At 40.8% G+C, this 21,708-nt stretch overlaps 1 protein-coding gene across 1 annotated transcript in view; it reads left to right on the top strand.

Annotated features, from left to right (window-relative positions):
• sema6bb (sema domain, transmembrane domain (TM), and cytoplasmic domain, (semaphorin) 6Bb) overlaps positions 1-21,708 on the top strand; it is a 152,267-nt gene that overhangs the window by 50,292 nt on the left and 80,267 nt on the right. The window contains exons 2-5 of the mRNA XM_020622375.1: positions 12,205-12,332; positions 13,584-13,698; positions 19,803-19,863; positions 20,005-20,067. Coding sequence (XP_020478031.1) covers positions 12,224-12,332; positions 13,584-13,698; positions 19,803-19,863; positions 20,005-20,067 — 348 coding nt within the window. The 5' untranslated portion in view covers positions 12,205-12,223. The remainder of the gene's footprint in view (positions 1-12,204; positions 12,333-13,583; positions 13,699-19,802; positions 19,864-20,004; positions 20,068-21,708) is intronic.

Here is a 21,708-nt window from a genome sequence, read left to right as displayed (position 1 = left end):
TGGCTTGAGCCTGCTTTATGCAAATAGGAATGGATGTTACTGGGTGACTGAGCAGAGGAACCACATTGCGATGTTATATGTGAAGTGTGTCATGTGAATGCATTTATTTTTTTTTTAAGTGAGGCACAATGAATGGAGGCCAAGCCCATGGGGCAAAATAAAGAAAAGAAGCTGTCAGACATAACACATCTTCTTTTACTACCTGCCAGGGTCATTTAGGTCAGGGATGCAACATTTCTTTTAATGTGTGTCTAGGCCTTGTACCATTGTTTAGTAAAGCTAAAGGGCCTCTTTTCTGTTTGCACACTGCACATGTGGAGATAATGAATGCATATGCTCTTCTCTCTAAATTGACTACACATCGCACTTCCTCGTGTTCCCCTTTGTCCTAATTTTCTCTGTTCTGTCCCCCTGTCGCTCTACTCTCTTGTCTTTCTCACCATTGTTACTGCTAAGATGACCACCTCCCTTGACTGCCCTGCCTCATGAATGAAGCATGAACTAAGCACTTGGGTTGAAATCTCCTAGGAAACATCTCTGTAAACACATAACCACCACATCTCCCTTTGCACAACTGTCTCTCCTCTTACCATCTTTCCTCATCCCCCCTTCCTCTCTTTCTCTGCCCTTCAGCTTTAAAACTCGTCTTGTGAAACTCATCCAGCATCCCACAGCCGCCCACCCTCATCCAGTCACCATAACCAAATCCTCTTTGACACAGGCACAAGCAGATCACTCAGAGCGGAGTGGTGGAAAAGGAACAGAGGGTGACAGGAGGAGGGGAATGAAGGGGGGCAGTAATATCAGAATCAGAATCAGAATCTGCTTTATTGGCCAGGTGTGTCGGACACACGAGGAATTTGACTCTGGTACATCAATTCTCGGTGCGTATGTACATATCCCCATGCAAGGGGCAAGTAAACAGTAAACCAGCATAAGGCTGTGTAATATAACAATATGCCAAGCTTGGTGGATAAAAGTGAGATATCTTCACTGAGACCTTCTAAATAAACCATCCAGTCTTTAGTCTCTTAAATCCCATTTTTCTAACCCAGGGGAGAGATGCATCAAAATGTGGGAGCAAAAAGCCAGACATGATTTGCTGTGGTGGGATGAGAGCTCAAGGAGAAGGAGAGGAATGAGAGATAAACACAATAAGGTAGAGGTGGAGAAATGGGGTTTGACACGGGTGAAAACAGATTAGAGAGAATAGATGCAGATAGAGACAGAAAGACTGAGACACAAGGAGCTAGAGCAAGAAAGATGGAGACATATATGGTTGAGGTGGCAGCCTCCTTTGCTGATTAACATGCTCCTCAGACATGTTAAGAGGGATCAAATGTGCGCACAGCCAGGCCTGGGACTTGTGCCTGCAATGCAGTGATAGTATGTATGTGTGTGTGTTTATTTCTGTTTGTTTGTTTTGATTTTGGATCTACTGTACTGCTCAGTGTGGATTTAGGAATGCGTCTTTATTTGCAGCTGTCCTTTGTGCACAGTTGTCATTTGGAGACATCTGTTGACTGACACTTCAGAGTGTGTCTGCTGTGTGTCTGTGTACCACACAAGATGTGACATTCAAAGCAACAGCAGAGATAAAGGTGAAAGGGGAACCCAAAGTCACTGTAGTGCGTGAACTCCTATTGAAAGTGATACAGGTGGAATTTATCTGGTGACATCGAATGAGCAGGTGGCTGATTTGTGGTGCGAGATGGTGAAAACAGGATGGAGGGGTAGAGGGATGCATTTTTGAGTCTGGCCTGCAGATAATACACCGAGTTTTAGTGTGTGTGTGCAAGCTAGAAGAAGATACTGTGATTTCCAGTCTCTTGCCATAAAGGGAAAATTGCTTTTAGATCCTGTTTATGATGGGGCCGTTCACAGTGGAGCATTAGACGAGATGATTTTCCTGTGAAATTCACCATCAAACAAAAAAAATATCTGGACACAGCTGAGGGACGTATTATTCCCAAATGGGATATAGCTTGTGGCTTATATAATGATTTTGCTCAGTGAACATTCAAACAGTGAATTCACCATCGACTTTGTATTGTAACTTTGTATTAAGTGTGCTGACAGAAGAAACCAAGCAGTGCCTTCATGCACTGTGCAGGGAGAGAAGACAGAACAGAAGATAAACACCATTAGCATACAGAAATCCCACTGTGAAGCCCAGAATGTATACAGACCATCTTTGTTCCTTCCTCCTCTCCTGACAGCTCTTTCCAAAACAAAATCACTTATATAGACCAGTTTATGCTGCCCTCTCACATACATAGTATTATTTAAAATTGTATTTGCAAATTCTGACCTTATAAATGCTTTGTTCAATTACTTTATGTGTTGTCTAAGAGACCAAGTGTCCTTTTAGGGGGGCTTTATTATTCTTAATGGAAATGTATCACTGTTGAAATTTTAAGGAATAGCGCAACAGGTTGGGAAATACATTTATTCACTTTTTTTGCTAAGAGTTAAACGAGAATGTGATGGGTAGTGTCCTACATAATCCCCTGTATTTGGCACTGCCCATTGGCAGGCAGGGTCTTCTATTAGGTAGGTGAGTCCCCTTTTTAAGATAAGCACTCTATTTTTCTGCAAATACACAGAATAAATTACTCTGGTCCACACTCCAGCATAGTAGGTGGTGTAAATGCACCTTAACATTGGATGCCAGCCGCCATTAAATAAAAAAGGAAAAGAAGAAGAAGCAATCATTTTGCTTGAACCTGGTAAGGCTGGCAACGTTTGGTGTGGATCCATAGCAAGTGAATTCTTGTTCTGAAAGAATATAGTGTGATGATGGAGTTTAGTGTAGAAATGCTGGATTGTAAGAGCTGTTTTCTGGCCATTTTAGGAGCAGTTATTCCTCACTTCCTGATCATAGGTTAGGCCTTAGCATTTATTGTGGTCTGAAACTCTAAAGAGTCTTTACAATCTTAACATATAATGTATGTAATATTTAGGTGTTTTGCTGTGTGAAGCCAGTTCATGTGGTTTTTAGCTGAGACCCCTGAGGCAGTATAACAAATTACTCCTGCCTCAAGATCTAGGCCCAAAGCACAGCCTTCAAGAAGGTGAAACATGGGTAGGAAGGATATTTCCTTCTGAGAAAAAAAAAAGATATAATGTGATTATTTTGTATTCAAAGATTTTTTTTTCCACAGACTGTATGGGCAGACTGATGTTCTGTTTATGGTGATTTTTAAGACCAGCTGCTTTATTAAAAGGTTTAAATGTGCACATGTATGAACGCTCAACAAAGGCTATCTTTAGATGCACCTCACATTGGTTCCAAACTACTTGTCTAGTTTTAACTGTTAGATTTAGAGGCCCTGTTTAACACTGATTATTAGGCTGCTAGGATGGGAAATAATCACTCTGATGAATTCTCTGTATGAGTATAGTGTCACTAAATATTTTGTTTCTATCACAAGCGTAACCCACTGTGGGGCATTAGCTAGGCTTAGCTAGATACAACAGTGGTGTCAGTCCTCCCATCTAACTCTGCCAGCAAGGGAATCAGTTCATTATTGTACCGCGCTGGTGTAATTTAGTACATGCTAAAGTGTAGTAGTGCCAAACATGTGGCCTACACTAGCTAACTGGCTATTATATATGAGAAACTTGATACAAACATCTGTAGTAAGAAACTGACTACAGATGTCCCATTGCTGTTAATTAGACACAAGCACATCTGGCAGTGGGTGATACTGATCAATATATACTAGTGATACTCAGCTCTAAGCACATTACTGTGTTTTTCCATTAGGGCTCACTATTTCAGTTGTTTGTTTGTTTTTACACAAAAAGGGTAAAAACTGTATTTCAGCTGTTAAGATGTAAGGTCACAGTTGTTCCACAGCTGAACCTTTAAATGCTTTTGTTAACTCGGTAAGAAAAACCCCTAAACAGCAGGTCATTTCCAGTTTCCTCCAATTTTTCCCGATGCTCTCTAACTACCACTTCCCCCTATATGTTCTGTTTGCTGCCTGGCACCCAAGCCTATGAACCCACTGGCAGTCACTTGTCGCCATTACTATGCCAAACATCTACTTCTGATTCATACGGAGAAGGAGCAAAAACAGTGTCTGGATGGAAGCATATTGCCCTATTGAGTTAACTCCTGAGTATTTATGCAAGATAATGCATGTCCTTGGGGTATTTTAGCTGAGTAATCACATCAAGAGGGGCTCTGTCATGCTGCAGAGCATCTTATTGCCATTAGCAAGGTTTCTGTATTATTTATAACCATGCTGGAGATTATCACTTTGTGTGTTTTCCTTTACTGGCTTTATGGAGCCTCTAGCCATTGATGGACGGATTTGCTTTTAGCCTCCCGTCAGTCTCAGAGTGTTTTCTTTTCTGTTTTACTGCAGTGTAGCTGGGTTACTCCTACATGGACAATGTGAGTTATTTATGACCTTGGCCCCCTGATCCTTGCCCTGCTAATGATGGTTGTAAACTGATGGGAAGCCAAAGGCCAGGCCTGTCTTTGTTGTTGTTCTGTAAGATGCTATATCTCCCTGTCTCATGTACCACTGTTTTAATGACTGAGATAGTAGTCAGAACTGTACCAAAAGAGAGGTATATAATGAAGCTAAAGATAAATGAAATGAGAAGTAGTGTGCAGGGTAGAAAAATAAAAGATATGCACAGTACTGAGGATAAAAGACAACTCAGTGTTTCTTTTTGGAGAGTCTTCCTCCTGAAACAGACCTATAATTAACCTGCAGACAGTTCTGTGAAATTCTTGTTCTACTTCTTCTAGATTGAGACAATAGCTCACGGTGCTTTCACAGCTGTAATTCTGGGGACAGTGAAGGTTAATGACAGTGACACAGCTCCAGGGACAGCTCCAGTAACACTTAAAGATATCCATTCATCAACAATAAGCTATTACAGGTATTATGTTACTGCTCTGTCATCCAGTGCTCTTTAGTCGGCTACCTCTTGCCTGTTAATGGTAGCACATCCACCGCACAGAGAAGGAGTCAGAGATTATCTTATTCCTGCCCCGGCCTTTAAATCCCCTGAAGTAATTGTATATCTATTAGACATATGGTACTGTGTAAAGAAGACACTGTACTAAGTGATGTAACTGGCCCTGCTATCAAGTGGCAGAGACAGCAGACATGTTCTCCTGGTCTGATTCTGACAGTGTTGTAGAAAGGTTTTGTTCTACTCCACGTGCTGCACAGATTTCCCACCACATAAATCCATGGTGCTTCTTGGGGCATGGGAAAATCAGTGTTCGGTGCACAGATTTCCCACCACATAAATCCATAGTGCTTCTTGAAAATCAGTGTTCGGTTCAAAGGGGTTGCTCTTTATTTCTCATTTACTGTGCACTCCCTCTCTTTTGGGTCTCTCAACCTTTTCCTCTTTCACTTCCTCTCTCTCTTATGCGTGCTGTTATTGAGGCTCCAGAATTTCATGGTGGTGCATATATCTAGTAAACAGACCCTGGGTCACTGAAGTCCCAAGCAAAGGGAAGGACTTGTCTGCATTTTGTTCTGACAAAGGGATTTCTTACATTGTTTATACATTAGGCCTGACAGAGATGGAGGGGGAAGACTGTGGTTTGGTTAAGTGAATGCACAATGCCCAAAGGAAATTTTTGTGTTTGTTGCTTTGAGTGTAGAGTGTATACTGAATTTGCTTAAACAGTGCATCAATATGACACAGTCAGCGAGGCAGTTAACTGCCTGGGTGATACAGTAAATGTAGTGAGGAGATTGTTTTAATTCTATAATCAAGTAGCTCAGTATCTCTAAAAATGTTCACCATACTAGTAAATGGTCAAGATTTATGTCCTTTGCCATTGTAAGAAGTAGTGCCTTTATGCACCGAGGCTTAAAATAAGGTAGTAATGTGTGAATAGCACTTTTGATTTTCACTCATAGGACCAAGTTAAATGCTGTCACAGACCTGCAGTTAAAGCATTTTTTTTATACCATAACCATAAAATATTTACCTAACCCCAATGTAAATTAAACATAAGTAACATAAAATACTTGACATGAGTTGACATTGAACTTAAAGGACAAGGCTGGTCATTTTCTGTATTAATAATATTTTTAAAAATGTTGCCCTAAAGGCCTATAAGCAAGAGTCAAGTGCCCATGCACAAGATCTCTGGTTATTTCTTAACAAATATCAGGGTCTGGTGTTTTGTAACAAGGAAACATAACACTCAGTCAACTGTGTTTTGTTTTTCATCATCTGCGGAGGTCTGTGGCACAGATGAATAAGATAATCCAGGGCTGATGGACATTAATCATGAGTACAAGCAATTCACTGTTGGTTTTATTTTCTGCATGGGGAGTGTTGAAAATACCGTTAACATATAAAATGACCAGCCTTATCCTTTAACTGTGTATTGTGAATAATTGCCTATTCTCATCTGATGATAGGGCTGACATTGTTATACATCTAATAAGAAGCCTTTTTAGTTATAACAAAGACAGTTTTTGTTTTATTGGTGATGTAAGTCTGGAACCTAAGATCATAATCAACAATAGCAGTCAGTTGTGCACATCCACTTAATTATGTTTTTAGTGCACTCAACCAGTGACTGAAGGTTGAGGTTTTCAGGGGACAAGAATAGGTTCTATACAAGTGTGTGATCAGCATAATAATAATTACTGACCCAGTGTTTCTAATATGGTCTGGTAAGCTGAACTGCAATGGACCAAGTGGGCTTTCTCACACAGAAACAGATACAGAAGAATGTCATCCTTTTAGATAAGTTGTAAACCAGGCTAGTGCTGAGCCAGAAGGTCCTTCGTAGTAGTTTAGTCTTGGCCCAGTGTGGAGATAAAGCTGGCAATGCAATTGTACTATTGGCTCTATGCTCTTCTTCTCTTCTGTGTCTTTGTTTATCTGTCTCTCTCCTTCCAGACATTCTTGGGCTTCACTCTCTATATATCCATTGTGACTCCCTGTCTCTGTTTGAATGCCTCACTTATCTCTCTTTCACCTCTGTTTCTCTGCATCACTCCCTGTAGTGCATTATTTTTGTCATTTTATTTCTTCTGCTTTGTCTTCTCCGCACTCTAGCACCTCAGCTTTTATGGCCTGCTGTGTTCATTTCCATCTTTGCTTTAAATCCTCCTTCACTGTCTTCTTTCTCACCGCTTATTCTTTTTTCCCTTTCCTCCTCTTATCCCTGCATCTTATGGTATTACTGAATGAAGGCGCTCCAAGCCGCACCAGGCTATCACCTGATGGTAATTTCACACCCGCCACAAAGCTGCATCTCCTATCTCACTGATATGGCAATTACTCTGGTCACTGGGGAATCTATGGGGTTTCTTTAAGTCTACATAAAGAAAATGGAACAATCAAAAAATGACTTACTTACTTGCTTACTTACTTAATATCATTTCCCATGTACGGACACAGTTTCTTGTATCGAACAACTTGGTGATGTGGATCAATAAAACTGAAGCTCACCCTTGTTCCTGCGGCAAAGATATATTTCTTTGAACATTAATTTGTCTTAAAGAGTTATTAAATGTTTTAAAGATCAAACTCAAAGTGTTTTGAGAGTTTGAGTGTGTCTCCCTTACAGTAGCAAAGGCTGTTACAGCTTGAAACCCTTCAGATTGTTGTTGTTATCTCATTTTATAGATCAACTGATTATTAATATCACTAATATCAAATGAACTGAAGTAAAATGAGGTTCTGATATTACTATTGTAAAAGTACCACTAAAACAACTGTTGCTATTGTACCATAGGGGGGTGGCGACAGTGGTGCGGTAGGTAGAGCAGTTGTTTCCCAACCAGAAGGTTGAAGGTTTGAATCTCAGTGCCAGCAGTCCACATATCGAAGTGTCCTTGGGCAAGACAGTGAACCCCCCCCAATCTAAGTCCAATATTCACTTTTCTTCTTTCTCTGTTTTTGTCCTCCACAAAAACCTGAGGGAAATATTTGGCTCTGTAGCTGCTATGTTCACCAGCTAGTCACTAACTTTATCTGTCTGCTGTTTACAACGTGTTCATCAGAGCTTCTTCATGGAAACCACTGTATGTTGCAGCTAAAAATAAGTTAGTTGAATGAGAGCATCGGGAGAGAACCAAACGGTGTTGGACAGAAAACCAAACAATGAGCTGTACGATGTTCAAATGCACTGTAGAGCTGAGGGGATCATTTTCTGTCGGTTCATTACTAAGGCAAGTAGTCATGTGATACACTGTCACGATCAAAACACTGATTAGTGATTAAGAATCATGAACAGGAAAAATTGCCTTGCAAAATTATAAGATGGTTTGAGTGGAAACAGATCATATTCATTCACCTGGGCGACCAGTGTGAAAGGGGATTATATTGGAGCATTGCTTCAGTCTTGTGTTCTGCTAGTACTGATACTTCTCCACAATACTTGACAACTCTGTTAAATATTGTGTCCTCATTAATGCTTCTCTAGGTTATTACCATCTTCCCTATATCTAGGACATGTATAATTTTGGTTCTTTCTTTCAACTGTCCAGTTTTTAGTACAGGTACCTCATGGATGTGTAATGGAAGCAGTATACATCTACAAGACTGGGGCTAAGAGAGAAACCAAGGTGTAACTCGACTGTGAAAGGGAAAAGGCAGAGAGACTGGGGAGAGGAGAGAGGGGGAGCCATGGCAACTGTAATAAGTGATAAAAGCATACAGAGCATAATAGTGCCTTCATTTGATGAGGTGTACTATTTGCCTGCAAACTATCCAAACCCCTGCAGCACAGGGTCACTATCCCTTTATAACCAGCATTCAATCGCACATCACAAGCATTCCTCACATCTCCTCTTCACCATCAAACCATTTGCTCTTCTCTTTAAAGCCTCTATTCTTTACCCTAAGGGCATCAGTCTTCATTAGGGCTCTGCTTAACACACTAGGCATCACTGATGTGCTGGTGATTTGCTACCTAAGCTGGCCACAGTGGTGATCATTCTGAGATGGCGTTGATAGTGTCCAGCGAGACGTTGCATCCTCTGCACCCAAGTTCCTTCCACCTTTTCAGCAGCTAAATGATCTCATAATGACTTTGTTTAGGAAATTACCTGCCTAAGCACCCATAATCAAATTGATCTGGGCCTGTGGAAATGGACAGATGAAACAAGTCTGTGTAAATCCCAGTGAAGTGAGTGGTGCACAGTGGTGACCTTGGGCCTCTTGTGAACAAAAGAAAGTTGGAGATATTAAAGCTTGGACTGATGTTTCACTTGACCAGCTATTGTTTTCTCCATCTATATTGACTTTGCATCCAAATAAAGCTGTTGGGATAGTCTCACAACACAACACTGGAAACAGTAGTCCCCACAATGAACAAAACAGCACAATAATATGCTACCGACAGTATAGTTTTAAGCTTTTTTTTTTAAATCCATAGAGCCTGCATAGTGCGCAACTTTAATATGACTTCAGTGACATCTACTGCCATTTCAATTTCGAGCACGGAGTGCTACAGCACCCTGGGGTTGAATATTTTGGATTTGTGTCTCCTCCAAATAGCAAATTGTATATGTGAATTCCAGTATGCCTTGTTCAATGATAACGGCATACTGCTGTACAGTTTGTGCCATGCAATGAGGCTGCTGAATGGACTCAACTGCAGCCATTTGTCATAATTACAGAGATGCTTTGGCTCAGAAGTATTTGTCGCACACACATACATAGTTGCTTGTATGTACTTCTTCTGCCATCCCATGAAACTGTATAGCCCAGGGTGTGTAATTATACTAATTGAATGCATACTGCCTGACATTTATTCATGCATTATTAATAGCAGAAACAATAGAATCTCTGATTGAATATACGGTCTTCCTGACTTCTCATCTTCTCTCTCTCTGTCTCTCTGTCTCTGTCTTTGTCTTACAGTGTCTCACTTATCTCTCACCCCATCTCTCACTCTACCCTGTGACCTCCTTTCTTCTCACAGTGACTCTGTCCCCTTCACCTCCTGTAATTTACTTGTGGGTGCTGAATAATTAGCATGCCTCCAACTTTATTCTGATGTCAGAGGAGGGAATTTGAGAAATGTCCCATACAGATTAAGAGTCCTGATAAGATTATATGTGGGACTCCATTAAAGATCTGGGCTACACAATGGCTGTTTGTGTCCTGTGGGTGAAAGAGAGAGAGACCATGTGAAAGAGAATGACTAAAAAAAGGGAGCTGGTTCAAATTGTATACAGTACTATACAATATGTCAGCTTTCTTTGTTGCTGCATTGTTGTACCTTTTCTTTGCTTTATTTCAATGTATGTTTCATTTAATATTTTGTTCCTTCTTTTTGGGCTTATTAGGTCCTTTATTTTTAATTAAGGAGAGTCTTCCAGCAAGTAGCCTTTCTAAAGGGGTGGGGGTCGTTCTGTGTACAAAAGTTGACTTAACAGACAATAAATCACATCTTTCTCAATTCAATGCACACATTTTTCCTCACCAGTCTTACTTGCTCTGGTACGAGCAGTAGCTTATGGTGGCTAGTGTTAGCCAAAGTTAGATTCATTCTGGGGTGTCATTGAGATTACAGAGTCAGAAGCCTAATTTAATAACTCTTTTACTGGTTACTGTTATACAATTCAACATGTGTTATTATACCATAATGTGTTAATTCCACTAAATGTGATGACAAAATGTTTCTGCAGCATACAAAGAATGATTTTATATAATAGTATGTTGCCAACAATATGACAACATTTGGGGAAGGTGTTTTTCTGTTTCAGCATGACAATGACCCTTTGCACAAAGCAAGCTACTCAGTTTGGCTTTGAAGAACTCTAGACTTGCACAGTATGGAATTGTTGGGTGTCCATATGCGTTTCACCTGTAGTGCATGTATTTTTATATACTGTATTTAGCATTTTTTTGTATTGTTCTTTCAGTTGCAGTCATTCTGATTGTTTTTATTACAGGTGCCTTGATGTTGTCATTATTCCTGTTTCATTATAATAACCAAAGTTAAATCTCTTTGCCCAAAAGGTTCACTAATCACAATGCAATTCAGCTGACTTGAACTGAACTGACATAGACATGAAAAGATAAAGATGATGACAAATAAAGGAGGGATGCATAGTAGATGCCATACATTCAGCAAGTTGTTTGTTTTACACATTGTGCATCTGTGACCACAATAAAATCCTAAGGTGTTTTGCATAAAAAATGCCACCTTGAATATTCAAATCTGACATGTTGCAATTGTGCATGTCTGAAAGAACTGCCACAATGTTTTGTTTAGAGCCTTTCCACATGATTTTCAAAGCAAATTACCAGTTGTTGCATTTAACATTAAGATAACAACAAGATGAAAGTGGAATTAAGGGGAGAGGGAAAAATGGATAGATAATCACAGATGAGTCAGAGCTCAAGACAATAATAACTTTAATAGAAGTGCACATTGAATTCCACCACACATGTGCACCAGCAGCCAAATTACAGTAATAACACAGAGAAGTAGCGGTCGGACCATCTGAGGTTTGTGGCTAAAGTCAATAGCAATCCTGAGAGCTTCTCTGCTGCGAGGCATAGTGCCTCAGTCATCTTCTAGATGGATCAAGCAGGGTAACTTAATTTGGATATCATTTGTATTTCCACATGAATCACATCCGGGACCCGCATGTGCCTCGCTAATGCCTGATGAAAAATGCTGTCACTTTAGCTCTACTGTCAGATAGGTAATTTAGGTTGCTGGCAGGCATTTAATTTAAGTAAACCACCACTTCACTCCCTCTCTGTCTCTTTCATATCATAATACTTAATGTATGGAGGGTTATTAAGTAATTCACTTACTCTGTACAGATTTTCCATTCATCTATAAGTCATATCTTGATGTCGCCCCTACCTCCCCTCATCTCTTTCTCATAGTTTTCAGATGCGTCACATGTGGCGTGATGTTTGATATGGTGATGTGATCAGGCTGCCTTCAGAGCTGACTGGACACTTCTCCCTCAGAGAATGACTTAATCCCCAGCTCTGAGCAGCTACAGTATTTATCTCACTTCATATCGTGGCAAAGAGATAGAGATGCTGTGGGACTACAAGGCAGCTTCAGTCAAGAAAATCAACCAACCAGTTAGTTAGTTATGTGGTCAGTCAGTGACTGAGTGAGTGACTCTATGTATGTTTACAGTGTGCTTGTTTCACTCCTTTGCCTCATTTACCAACCACTCATTCCCCTTTTGTCCTTTTTCTCTTTTTTTATTTCCACAGACTCTACAGTTCTGTTGCTATGGCTACCGTGGCCCCTCCCTCCTTCTTCCTGCTATGTTGGGTCCTACGGACGGCCACCTCTGCGTTTCCTGAGGAGCCGGGGCCCCTCAGCTTCATCCCCACTGAAGGTATTCACCTCCTGACTTTTTCGCCCCCCAAGCCGTCTACTCCCCTGTGTGTCCCTCGCCCTGGTCGTGATGTGTGAGGTGTGGGGCCGCGCCCTAACACACAGGGTGTTGAAATGGGAGGGGGGAGGTCAGACAGGCTCTCACACAAAGAGTGTTGACTGGTGTCTAGGTCATGGGTGTGGGGTCACACTGAGGAATGAGAGCAGTGTTCAGGAAGGGCTCTTGCATTCATGGCTTTTTCTCACACACACACTCCGGTCCTAAAGAGACAGAGCTCCTTACACAACTCAGACTTTGAGTCTCCATATCAGCTTGCCAGTCTCCAGCCTGGGCCAGACATTGATTGATTGCAGTTCAATAACACTGACTGATCATTCCCAGCTAAATCCAGACCCTTCTCCACATATCAATACAAAACACTACAGGGTAGAGTTTGCTACACTGGAATGGCTGCATTCAGTAAGTTACAATACAAAATGCAAACTCATCTGGAAGGACAGACAAGACAGAGGAAAGTGGAGAACTAGAAGCAAACAGAATGAAGCAGACAATACATAAAATAAGAAGAAGCAACAGCTGAATGAACTATAGGATAAGGATAATGATACAGTAGCAGGACAGAGAGGATGAGAGGATATCAGATGAAAACAGTCATTCAGTGTCGAAGACATATGACCATGTTGGTTTTCCACCAGTAATCCATGAAATGTATATGTTACTGTTATTCCTGTTTCACTTTAATATTTAAACGTTGTCTTTGCACATCTGTGGGACATCATGAAAAGGTAGCTGAACATGCACCACCACGTTTATCTGTGATTTCTTGCCTTTCCTTGATGCACAGAATTTTGTTTCCTCTGAAGCAGTGAACATTTTGTTTTTAACCTTTTTGATGTCTTTTGAATGATCTGAGTCAGATAGCAGAACATGTATTGCAAACTTGTCAACAAAACAATCCATCAGAAGTGAGTCTCAATCACTCAGCAAAACAAAACGTGAATATACTTTTGACACATGCAGTCCAGTTCAGGCATCTCTCATTTTTAGCAGATTATTTGATTGTGCTCTGCTCTGTGCCTCTGTATACCTAATGTAGCAGATATGCAGCTGCTTTAAATGCAGGTCTTGAACATGGTTTCCATCTCACCCTTAATACTTGTTACTACTGTCAAAACAAACTACTTTTATGCTAAGATGGATGACAGTTTGGGATTGAGACATTGTATGTTTCTGTCTCTCATTCGCTGATAGTGGTGAGAAGATACCCAGTGTTTCTGGGTCGACCACACCGAACATGGCTGAGACAAGAGCCTTTACACATCCAGAGGATCCTCCAAGTCAATCGAACACTCTACATTGGAGCCAGGTACAACACACACCAGCTCACACACAGACATGTTAATGAACAAATTCACACTTCATTTATGGCCATGCAAGTACAAATATAGCTCTGTCATACCCACCTTTGCCTTTAATATTTTTTGGATTGTCTGTTATCGCTACATTAGCCACTTTCAGTGGAAATTAGTTTAGAAATTAGATATAGTGTTTGAGCCTTACAATAAAATTTGCTAATAAAGCAAACCATTAGCCACTCATTAATGTCTCCTTTGTGCACATACTCTACAAGTTTTAGCACCTCCATAAGTCTTCTACTGTACACAAAAGAACTGAATCAACTGATGAATACAATCAGTAACAAATAGATCCTGCACACTGATACATATGGTTGTTATTCTGCTTGTTAGACCATGGCTCAGTTTAAAGTTGCATGAGTAATACGAGTCTGTCACACCATATGTAAATGTTCTAATATGAGTGGTAAAGGTTGGAATTGACTTGCCAAAATAGAAACATCAGAACTTAGCAGAAAGTTGTGGAAATATCAATATCAGCAATAATAACAATATGTACATGTCCACATGGTTACAGTATATAGATAAAACAACAAGGGCCGTGGTGGTGAACCATGGGAGTTTAAATGTTTAAATTTTAAAACTTAAAGGTTAATAATAAAAATGTATGGAAGCTTTAGGTTAGTGCTATAAATGTATTACAAGCTACTGCAGTCATGTTTCATAACCGATGGTTGGTCAAATGATTCTTGCAAAGACTTATGGACTAGTTTGCAAATATAGTTAACTTTCTGTGACAAAACTGGTGCAGTAGCTGCATCTGAAGGCTGATATTTGGCCTGACAAATGTGTTCTACTTTGGTCCCCATATGTCTGTCAGTCTGTTGAATGTGCTGATGATAGTAGCTCTGGTGGTCAGCAGGGCCAGACAAGGACAGCCTGCTCAGCTGCAGCAGGTTTACACTGTAAAGATACATCTGCTACCATTCAGGAGCCGAGCTGCAACAGATTTATCTGACAAAACAACATGCACTTCAGGATTTTATGCCCGTGTTGTTCAAAAATGTATTTAGCTTGAAACATGCTAAAAATGAGACACAGTCAGTTTTCACATATGTTGTTGGTTATTTGCTGTAGTGGCAATCTGAAGGAAGATTGAAGTGGTTTCCAATAAGAGATGCCACTGTGGTCTCGGAAATGACCCTGTCTCTGGCCTCCAGCTGGTAAAACCTCACTACTTAGACTTGGTAGTAAATGTATGAAACTATATAACAATACTTCCAGCCATTCTGCCTGCACTCAGGGGGTCTACAATATAAACAGAGCCTGAAAATAAAACTGCTATTGTAGTCAAAAATCTTTAAAAGACATTCATTTCAATTTACAGCCTCAGAAATTTGTACTGAATGGCAGAAGTAAACTGATATGAATGTCTCCGTCAACCAGATGATAATGAAATACGAGACTGACAGACAGAAAGGCAAGAGAAGCAAGAGGTGTTGATAAGAGCCAGAGATACAAAGAGAGGGAGTTCCAAGAGTGTATTTATATACTTCTCATAAGTGTCTAGTAGTGTTTCCAGCTTTCTGGCAGAAGATGGTCAGTCTACAAAGAAAATGAGCCATGTGCAAATGCATGTGTGTCAGAGACAGCCCAGTAGGAAAGCGGTGTTTTAAAACATGTAATGTATAAATATATGGTGTCAGGTATGACTGACAAAAGCTTCCCATAGCGTGCATGGTTTGATAAGATGCCTCACTGAACCCCAAATCTTGTCACTATTAGCATAGCTGCTCCTCAGACTGCAAGCGCTGCTAATTCCCTGCTGCTAGCACCTGCTGAGAGCAGCCGCATTTCCATCCTCTTCTTTTCCTCGCTAAATGAAAGTGAACTATGTATGTGGCTGGTGGCAGGTGGAGTAAGTGTCTTGCTATGTTCATAGCTGTCAAGATGAGCAGCTGTGGATCCTGTGGACTTCAGCCCGAAAGGGTCCAGTAGGCTCCACACAAATATAAGCCAATTGCTGAGTGTTTACCTTTTGACAGGATGACCAAAGAAGCACAGATGACTCTTAATTAGCTGGACTAATTTTGATAAAGTGTAAGAGGCTTTGCCATCTGCCTCCCGGTGTGTATGAATGTGTGTTTATGTTTTGCATTAGGAAAAGTGTCCTGACCTACTGCCAGGTTGGAGGTTGCTGAGTTTGTTATTCAGGAGATGCTGACCTCAGAGGTCACTAGATGCAGCTAGAGCCAGGTCAGATGCCTCATGGCAGATGGACAGGGAGATTATCAGTTGTGGCAAAGAATGGGAAGCTTGAGAGTTAAGGCTTCCAGCTGTGCATCTGTAATGAGGCTTGCAAAGTTTTGACTTATTGCATGTGTGAAATTTGCTAGTTCTCTGTTTCTTTTGTATTTTTGGATCTTTTTAATAAAGTTTATTTCTATATGTATTTTATCAGTCATTTAAGATGTTTTTGTCTGTGGTGTTTGTGATTTGATTCTTTTATTGATTGGCTGTTGCAGCTTTAGTTCAGACTGACATGGCTAAAACGCAGCTCCCTGATGTGTTTTAATGCAAGGAGCTGCGTTGGTCAGGGGATCAGCGGTTGCAGGGAGAATGAGGTAGACATGTACGATACAGCCACATTGTGACGAGACAAAGCAAGTGGCTTCATTCACACTGTAAGCACCACATTAGCACCAAATTCAACCACCAGTGTGTTGGCATTGATAGATAAAAACTGTTTAACATCCAGTACCATAACTCACAAAAAAGCATGGTGTGTTGTTATGATGCATTAACTGTGGCCCAAATTCAGGAGTGAATAACAGTGAATGCACAGGCTGACAAGATAAACAAAAGTTTTCTTGCCAAGGGTGTCCATGTCCCAACTGTCACCTATAGCCAGATCATGGTACCATCCAGTGAGGCAAAAGTTGAACCAGATACAACTTGTTTTTGTTGAACAGGGTTGCGGCGTTTTGCAGAAGCCCCCTGTGGTGCTCGTGCCGGCTGCCATGAATGTGATCCTCCATAGAAACTAACAGAAAAAGCTGTATTTTTGCAATCAATCTGAATGCCCACTTAGACTCAAGTATACAGATGTGGTTTGTATTGTGTAATGTGAGTGTACAGTGAGTTTAATGGGGGAAAAAGGTCTTTGATGAACATTTCTTTCTTAATAGTATAGTGCTGGCAGTGTGCAGGAGTTTACTGCCCACTTTTCACTTTACAGACACCAGGTACATGCTCACAAATCCAAGGATTATGCTCTTTCTCACTTTCCCTCAGGCAACAGACTTGTCAGGGTAACTAGGTGATCTACTCGCATCTTTCCCTTTCTGTTTTCATTAGTCTATTTGTAGGTTCCGAAAGGCTCAGCGATGCTCACACTAAACCACAAAACTGCAGCAAACAAGAAAAAGGAAAACTAGTGAAACTGAAAAGAAATGTAGGAAAACATGGCAGCGTTTGAGGTTTTGACCTGACCTAAGTCTGTATTTGTTTTGCTTACAGCAAGGAGAAAGTTCATGAGCTGGTCAAGTAAGAAAATTAGAAAATGTTGACAGTTTCTTGAGTCTGTGTTGACTTTACGTATATTAGCCAAGTTAAATAGGGTCAAAGGCCTTTATAAAATAACAGCTCAGGCACACGCACAGTTTACACACATATACACACATACACAAGACCAGACAAGGGGAGCGAAAGAAGAGACCTGATTTGCAGTTAGACCAGGTTTTGAAAATTGAGTCGCCTTGGTAAGTTATGAGCCAAAGTCTTTCATGGCTGTGTGCTCATGCTGTATAGAGAACAATGAAATCTTTACACGGTTCACATGTTAGTCCTTACCTTGAATGCTAACCTTCTACCACATGCAGCACACATTAACTGTAGTAACACACAGTTAAACAAACAAAAACAAACAGGCCACAGGCTTGGCATCATTCAAACCACCTGGAGCAGGCAATAGAAGAAATGGAGAGAAAGAAACAGAAGCAGTAGTGTAAATAATCCCCCCTCCTGTGCATCATTGGAGGCAACAGTGCTGGCTGTCAGCCGCTCTTACTATGAGGCCTGTTGCTGTATTCATTATGTTAATACTGAGACAATGCTGAAGCAGCCTGGTTAAGATGACACCTCACACTCTGACCCACTCCGCTGTTTGGAGAACTCTTAATCTCTGACTTATTAAGCAGGGACACACTGAGCAAGTGTTGGGTGATTTTGCCCTTCTTCATCACATAGCCGATGTCTGTTCTGCTAGGTCGAGTAAGAGTGGCAATTTTCTAACACACCAACAGGAAATGAGGGTGAATTATTCAGGAGAGGAGTGATCTGACAGACACTAGACCTACCCGTGCTTTCATCAAAAACACATTCTTACAGTTTTTTAACACATAAACACAATCAGATACACTCAGGTATGAATATTTATATGAGCAAGCACTTGCACATGGATGCACACACATGATAAAGCCTCCCTCTGTCAAAGACAAACGAGAGACCCAGAGAACATGCAGCACAGATGGAAGGCGGAGCAGATCGGAGAGGGGATCGGTACTGCTGCATCACGTGGTTATGCGTAGCTAAAGTCCAAGATTCAGAGTCATCCCAACAAATACCAAGGCCTTGATCAGTATTCAATCGTCAGCTGTTAACTGCCTGGTCCAACTTTCATTTAGTCTGCATTTGCACAGGAACATCCAAGGTTACTGCAGAATGATCAATAGATTAGTAGTGCAAGAAGGCAGCATTTGAAATATCATGAATACATGCATGATGTTAGGTTTCTGTGCAGATTCTCAGTCATCCAGGTCATGGTAAGCTGAAAAAACTTCAAGAGAACAACAAGAGGCTTCATCAGTTCAGTTCAGCCTCTTGGATGAGAGGTGAAACATCTTCAACCTAGAAATCTGGTCCAGTTGATTTTTTTCTAAGTTTTTTCAGATGTTAGGTTTCAGACCACGTGTAGGCAGCATGTGGAGGTGTGCTAACATTAGTATAACAACTTAATTAAAGCATCCATTAATTCAATTTCAGGTTTTTGAATATGACTGATAAGCCACATTTGGGGCACTAGCTGCAAATTTACTGCAGAAAGTCAAGTTTAATGAGTAAAGGCAAAAGGCAAAGGGGAAATATGAGACATCATTATGCAGTTCCATTTCTTATATTCGCAGAAATGGAAGACGTGGTTGCTCCCTAATCTTTGCAGGTCTGATCAAAATGTCTCTGTATGTATTGCGTACAGCAGCTGCATGCGCTGCAAGATTATACACAAGACAGAAAATTATTGAGGAGCAAAACCACACATATTCACTGCATTGTGGAAATATTTACTGTATATTCAGACTTTGTATTAAGGGCATGGACTGGATTTCATCCAGAATAAAATCTGCATTGACCTACACTGTCCTGCACTGGTGATATCTAAGATGTGCTTCTGCATGACAGTATTTGTGATTTGCTTGATGAAGTATCTTGCCTTACGTTATCAAAAGTCTTACACATTGTTTGATCAATCAAAAATGTGAAAATGAGTAAATGCTGCCTCTGTGTTATATGTCCCCCCTCTGTGACACATTCCAGTTCCTCTACCTTGTGTTTTCAAAACACAGTCTATAAATTAGCCCTATCTACCACCTTGTGAAGGCTATAAGAAGTGTTATTCGAACACAGGTAGTCATTTCTAACAGCCAGCCATGGAGGAGCTCTCAGCAGCTAAAAGCCTGAAACATCGGTGACTGGACCGAAGAGGTTGTGTTGCACAGAGAGAGTGGGACAAAGAGAGAGCATTCAGATGTGGCTTTCTTCCAGTATTAGCATCTAAAGCTAATGTATTTGTTTTGGAAACATTACCCACCCACTGTTGTGTGGTCATGATTTTACCTTTGTATTATGAATTAAACTTTGGTGTAATTCAAGCTCTCTGTACCGTTAGTGTTTTGTGTTACATCAGGAGTAACCAGAGAGTTCTACTGGATGGCCAAATTTACTCTCAGCTAATGCTTTGGACTGGAAGGTGCATTTTGTACATATGTCACAACAAGGCACCCATAGTTTATGTTGCTCTGTGTTGGTTGACTGCCACTCTCTCTCTCTTTCTTGCCAGGGATGACCTTTTCCGTGTGGAGTTGGACATTGTTACAGGAGATGAAATGTTCTATAGTAAGGTGAGCACCTTGTGGACAAGACACATAGCATTTACACATTCCAAGTTGATAAATGACTTATCATTAGGCTGGAAAATGTCATTGTCTTCTACAGAAAAATGTAAACCAGCAGTGTTTATCTGTGTGTTATGTACTATACAGAAAAGAACATGGGAGTCAAACAAGAATGATATCAGGATCTGCCGGATGAAGGGCAAACATGAGGTGAGACAGTAATTCTTAAATTAGTTTTTGTTTTTCAAATATACTGTATAGTCTCGGTCGTTTGTTCTCGCTCAGTTAAGTGTAGACGTACTGTATATAGAGTATCTTGGGTGGTATGTCGCCTTTCAGCAAGAAGGCTCCGGGTTCAAGCCTGGGCTGACCCAGGGCCTTTCTGTGTGGAGATTGCATGTTCTCCCTTGTCCCTGTGTGGGTTCTCTCCGGGTACTCCGGCTTCCTCCCACAGTCCAAAGGCATGCAGCTTAGGTTGATTGGTAACTCTGAATTGCCACTAGGAGTGAGCGTGGGTGTGTGTGGTTATTTGTCTCTAAGTCTCAGTGCTATGATGAACTGGCGACCTGTCCAGGGGGTATCCTGCCTCTCATCCAGTGTCAGCTGGGATTGCTTCAGCCCCCTCTGCGACCCTATTCAGGATAATAGATATAAATAATGGATGGATGGAAAGAGTATCTTTTTTGGCACCATGGGGAAATCAGGCACAAGACTATAATTTTGTTACTTTATAAAGTTGATATGGCAAATAGTATAACTATAGTACACTATTTAGCAATGTTGGGGTAGCTGCTTTGAAAGCCTAGCTTTGCAAACTACCAGTTCCTTCATATTGGAAGAAGTTGAGTTACAGCCAAGCTACTCAAGGGAGAAATCTAGTTTGGTTAGTTTGTGAGTGTGACTTTCTCATGAGTCTGTGTTGACTTTATATTAGCCAAGTCAAAAAGGGTCAGAGGCTTTTATAAAATAACAGCTCAGGCACGCGCAGTTTACACACAGACACGTACACACACAGACACAGGACCAGAAAAGCAGAGCGAAATAAGAAACTTGATTTGTGGTTAGACCCAGTTTTGAAAGTTGAGGCACCTTTGTAAGTTATGAGCCAAGGTGTTTCATGGCTGTGTGCTCATGCTGCATAAAGAATAATGAAATCTGTACACGGTTCACATATTAGTCCTTACCCTGAATCCTAACCTTCCTGCTTAGAAAAGTAGTTCAAACTACTTTGCAAAAAGAAAAAAAAAAGTTGTGATACAGAATTATAACAAAACAAACAAAGTATAATACAGAAAGGTCACGTGCCAGCAAACAGTGTCACTCAGTTGATTTTATTGGGGGGAGTGCATACTTGTTCACCAGTCATACATAAAAAAAAAAATATAAAAAAATAAAATACCCCACTATTCATGGGAAAGTCAGACGAATTGTTTTGTATAGAATATCCATCGGTCAGACACCTGCCTACCCAGTGGGGGGTCTTGCACCAACTTCTAAAACACCATGTAACAACCTGTCTGAATATTTGTTAATTATAATAGCAATGATCAATACTTACTATTCAGCACTAATACTAATTAATATACTGAAGTTAATTTCAGTCTCCTGGCAGCAATATCTGACTCTTAATCTTCTTAATGCTCCACTGTGTTTACCTGGTAGTTGCTAACTTTATCTGTCTGCTGTTTGGCACTGAGCAGATGATGTAGTACAGGTCTATCAGAATATTCCAGCAGAGTCGTGAGACTGAATCAAAACATCCATCCATCCATTTTCTTCCGCTTATCCGGGACCGGGTCGCGGGGGCAGCAGTCTAAGCAAAGATGCCCAGACTTCCCTCTCTCCAGACAC

This window comes from Monopterus albus, unplaced genomic scaffold, assembly GCF_001952655.1.
Source record: "Monopterus albus unplaced genomic scaffold, M_albus_1.0 scaffold279.1, whole genome shotgun sequence".
NCBI classification, from domain to species: domain Eukaryota; kingdom Metazoa; phylum Chordata; class Actinopteri; order Synbranchiformes; family Synbranchidae; genus Monopterus; species Monopterus albus.
Note: the sequence above shows the minus strand (reverse complement) of the source record. Positions and strands in the feature narration are given on the sequence as shown.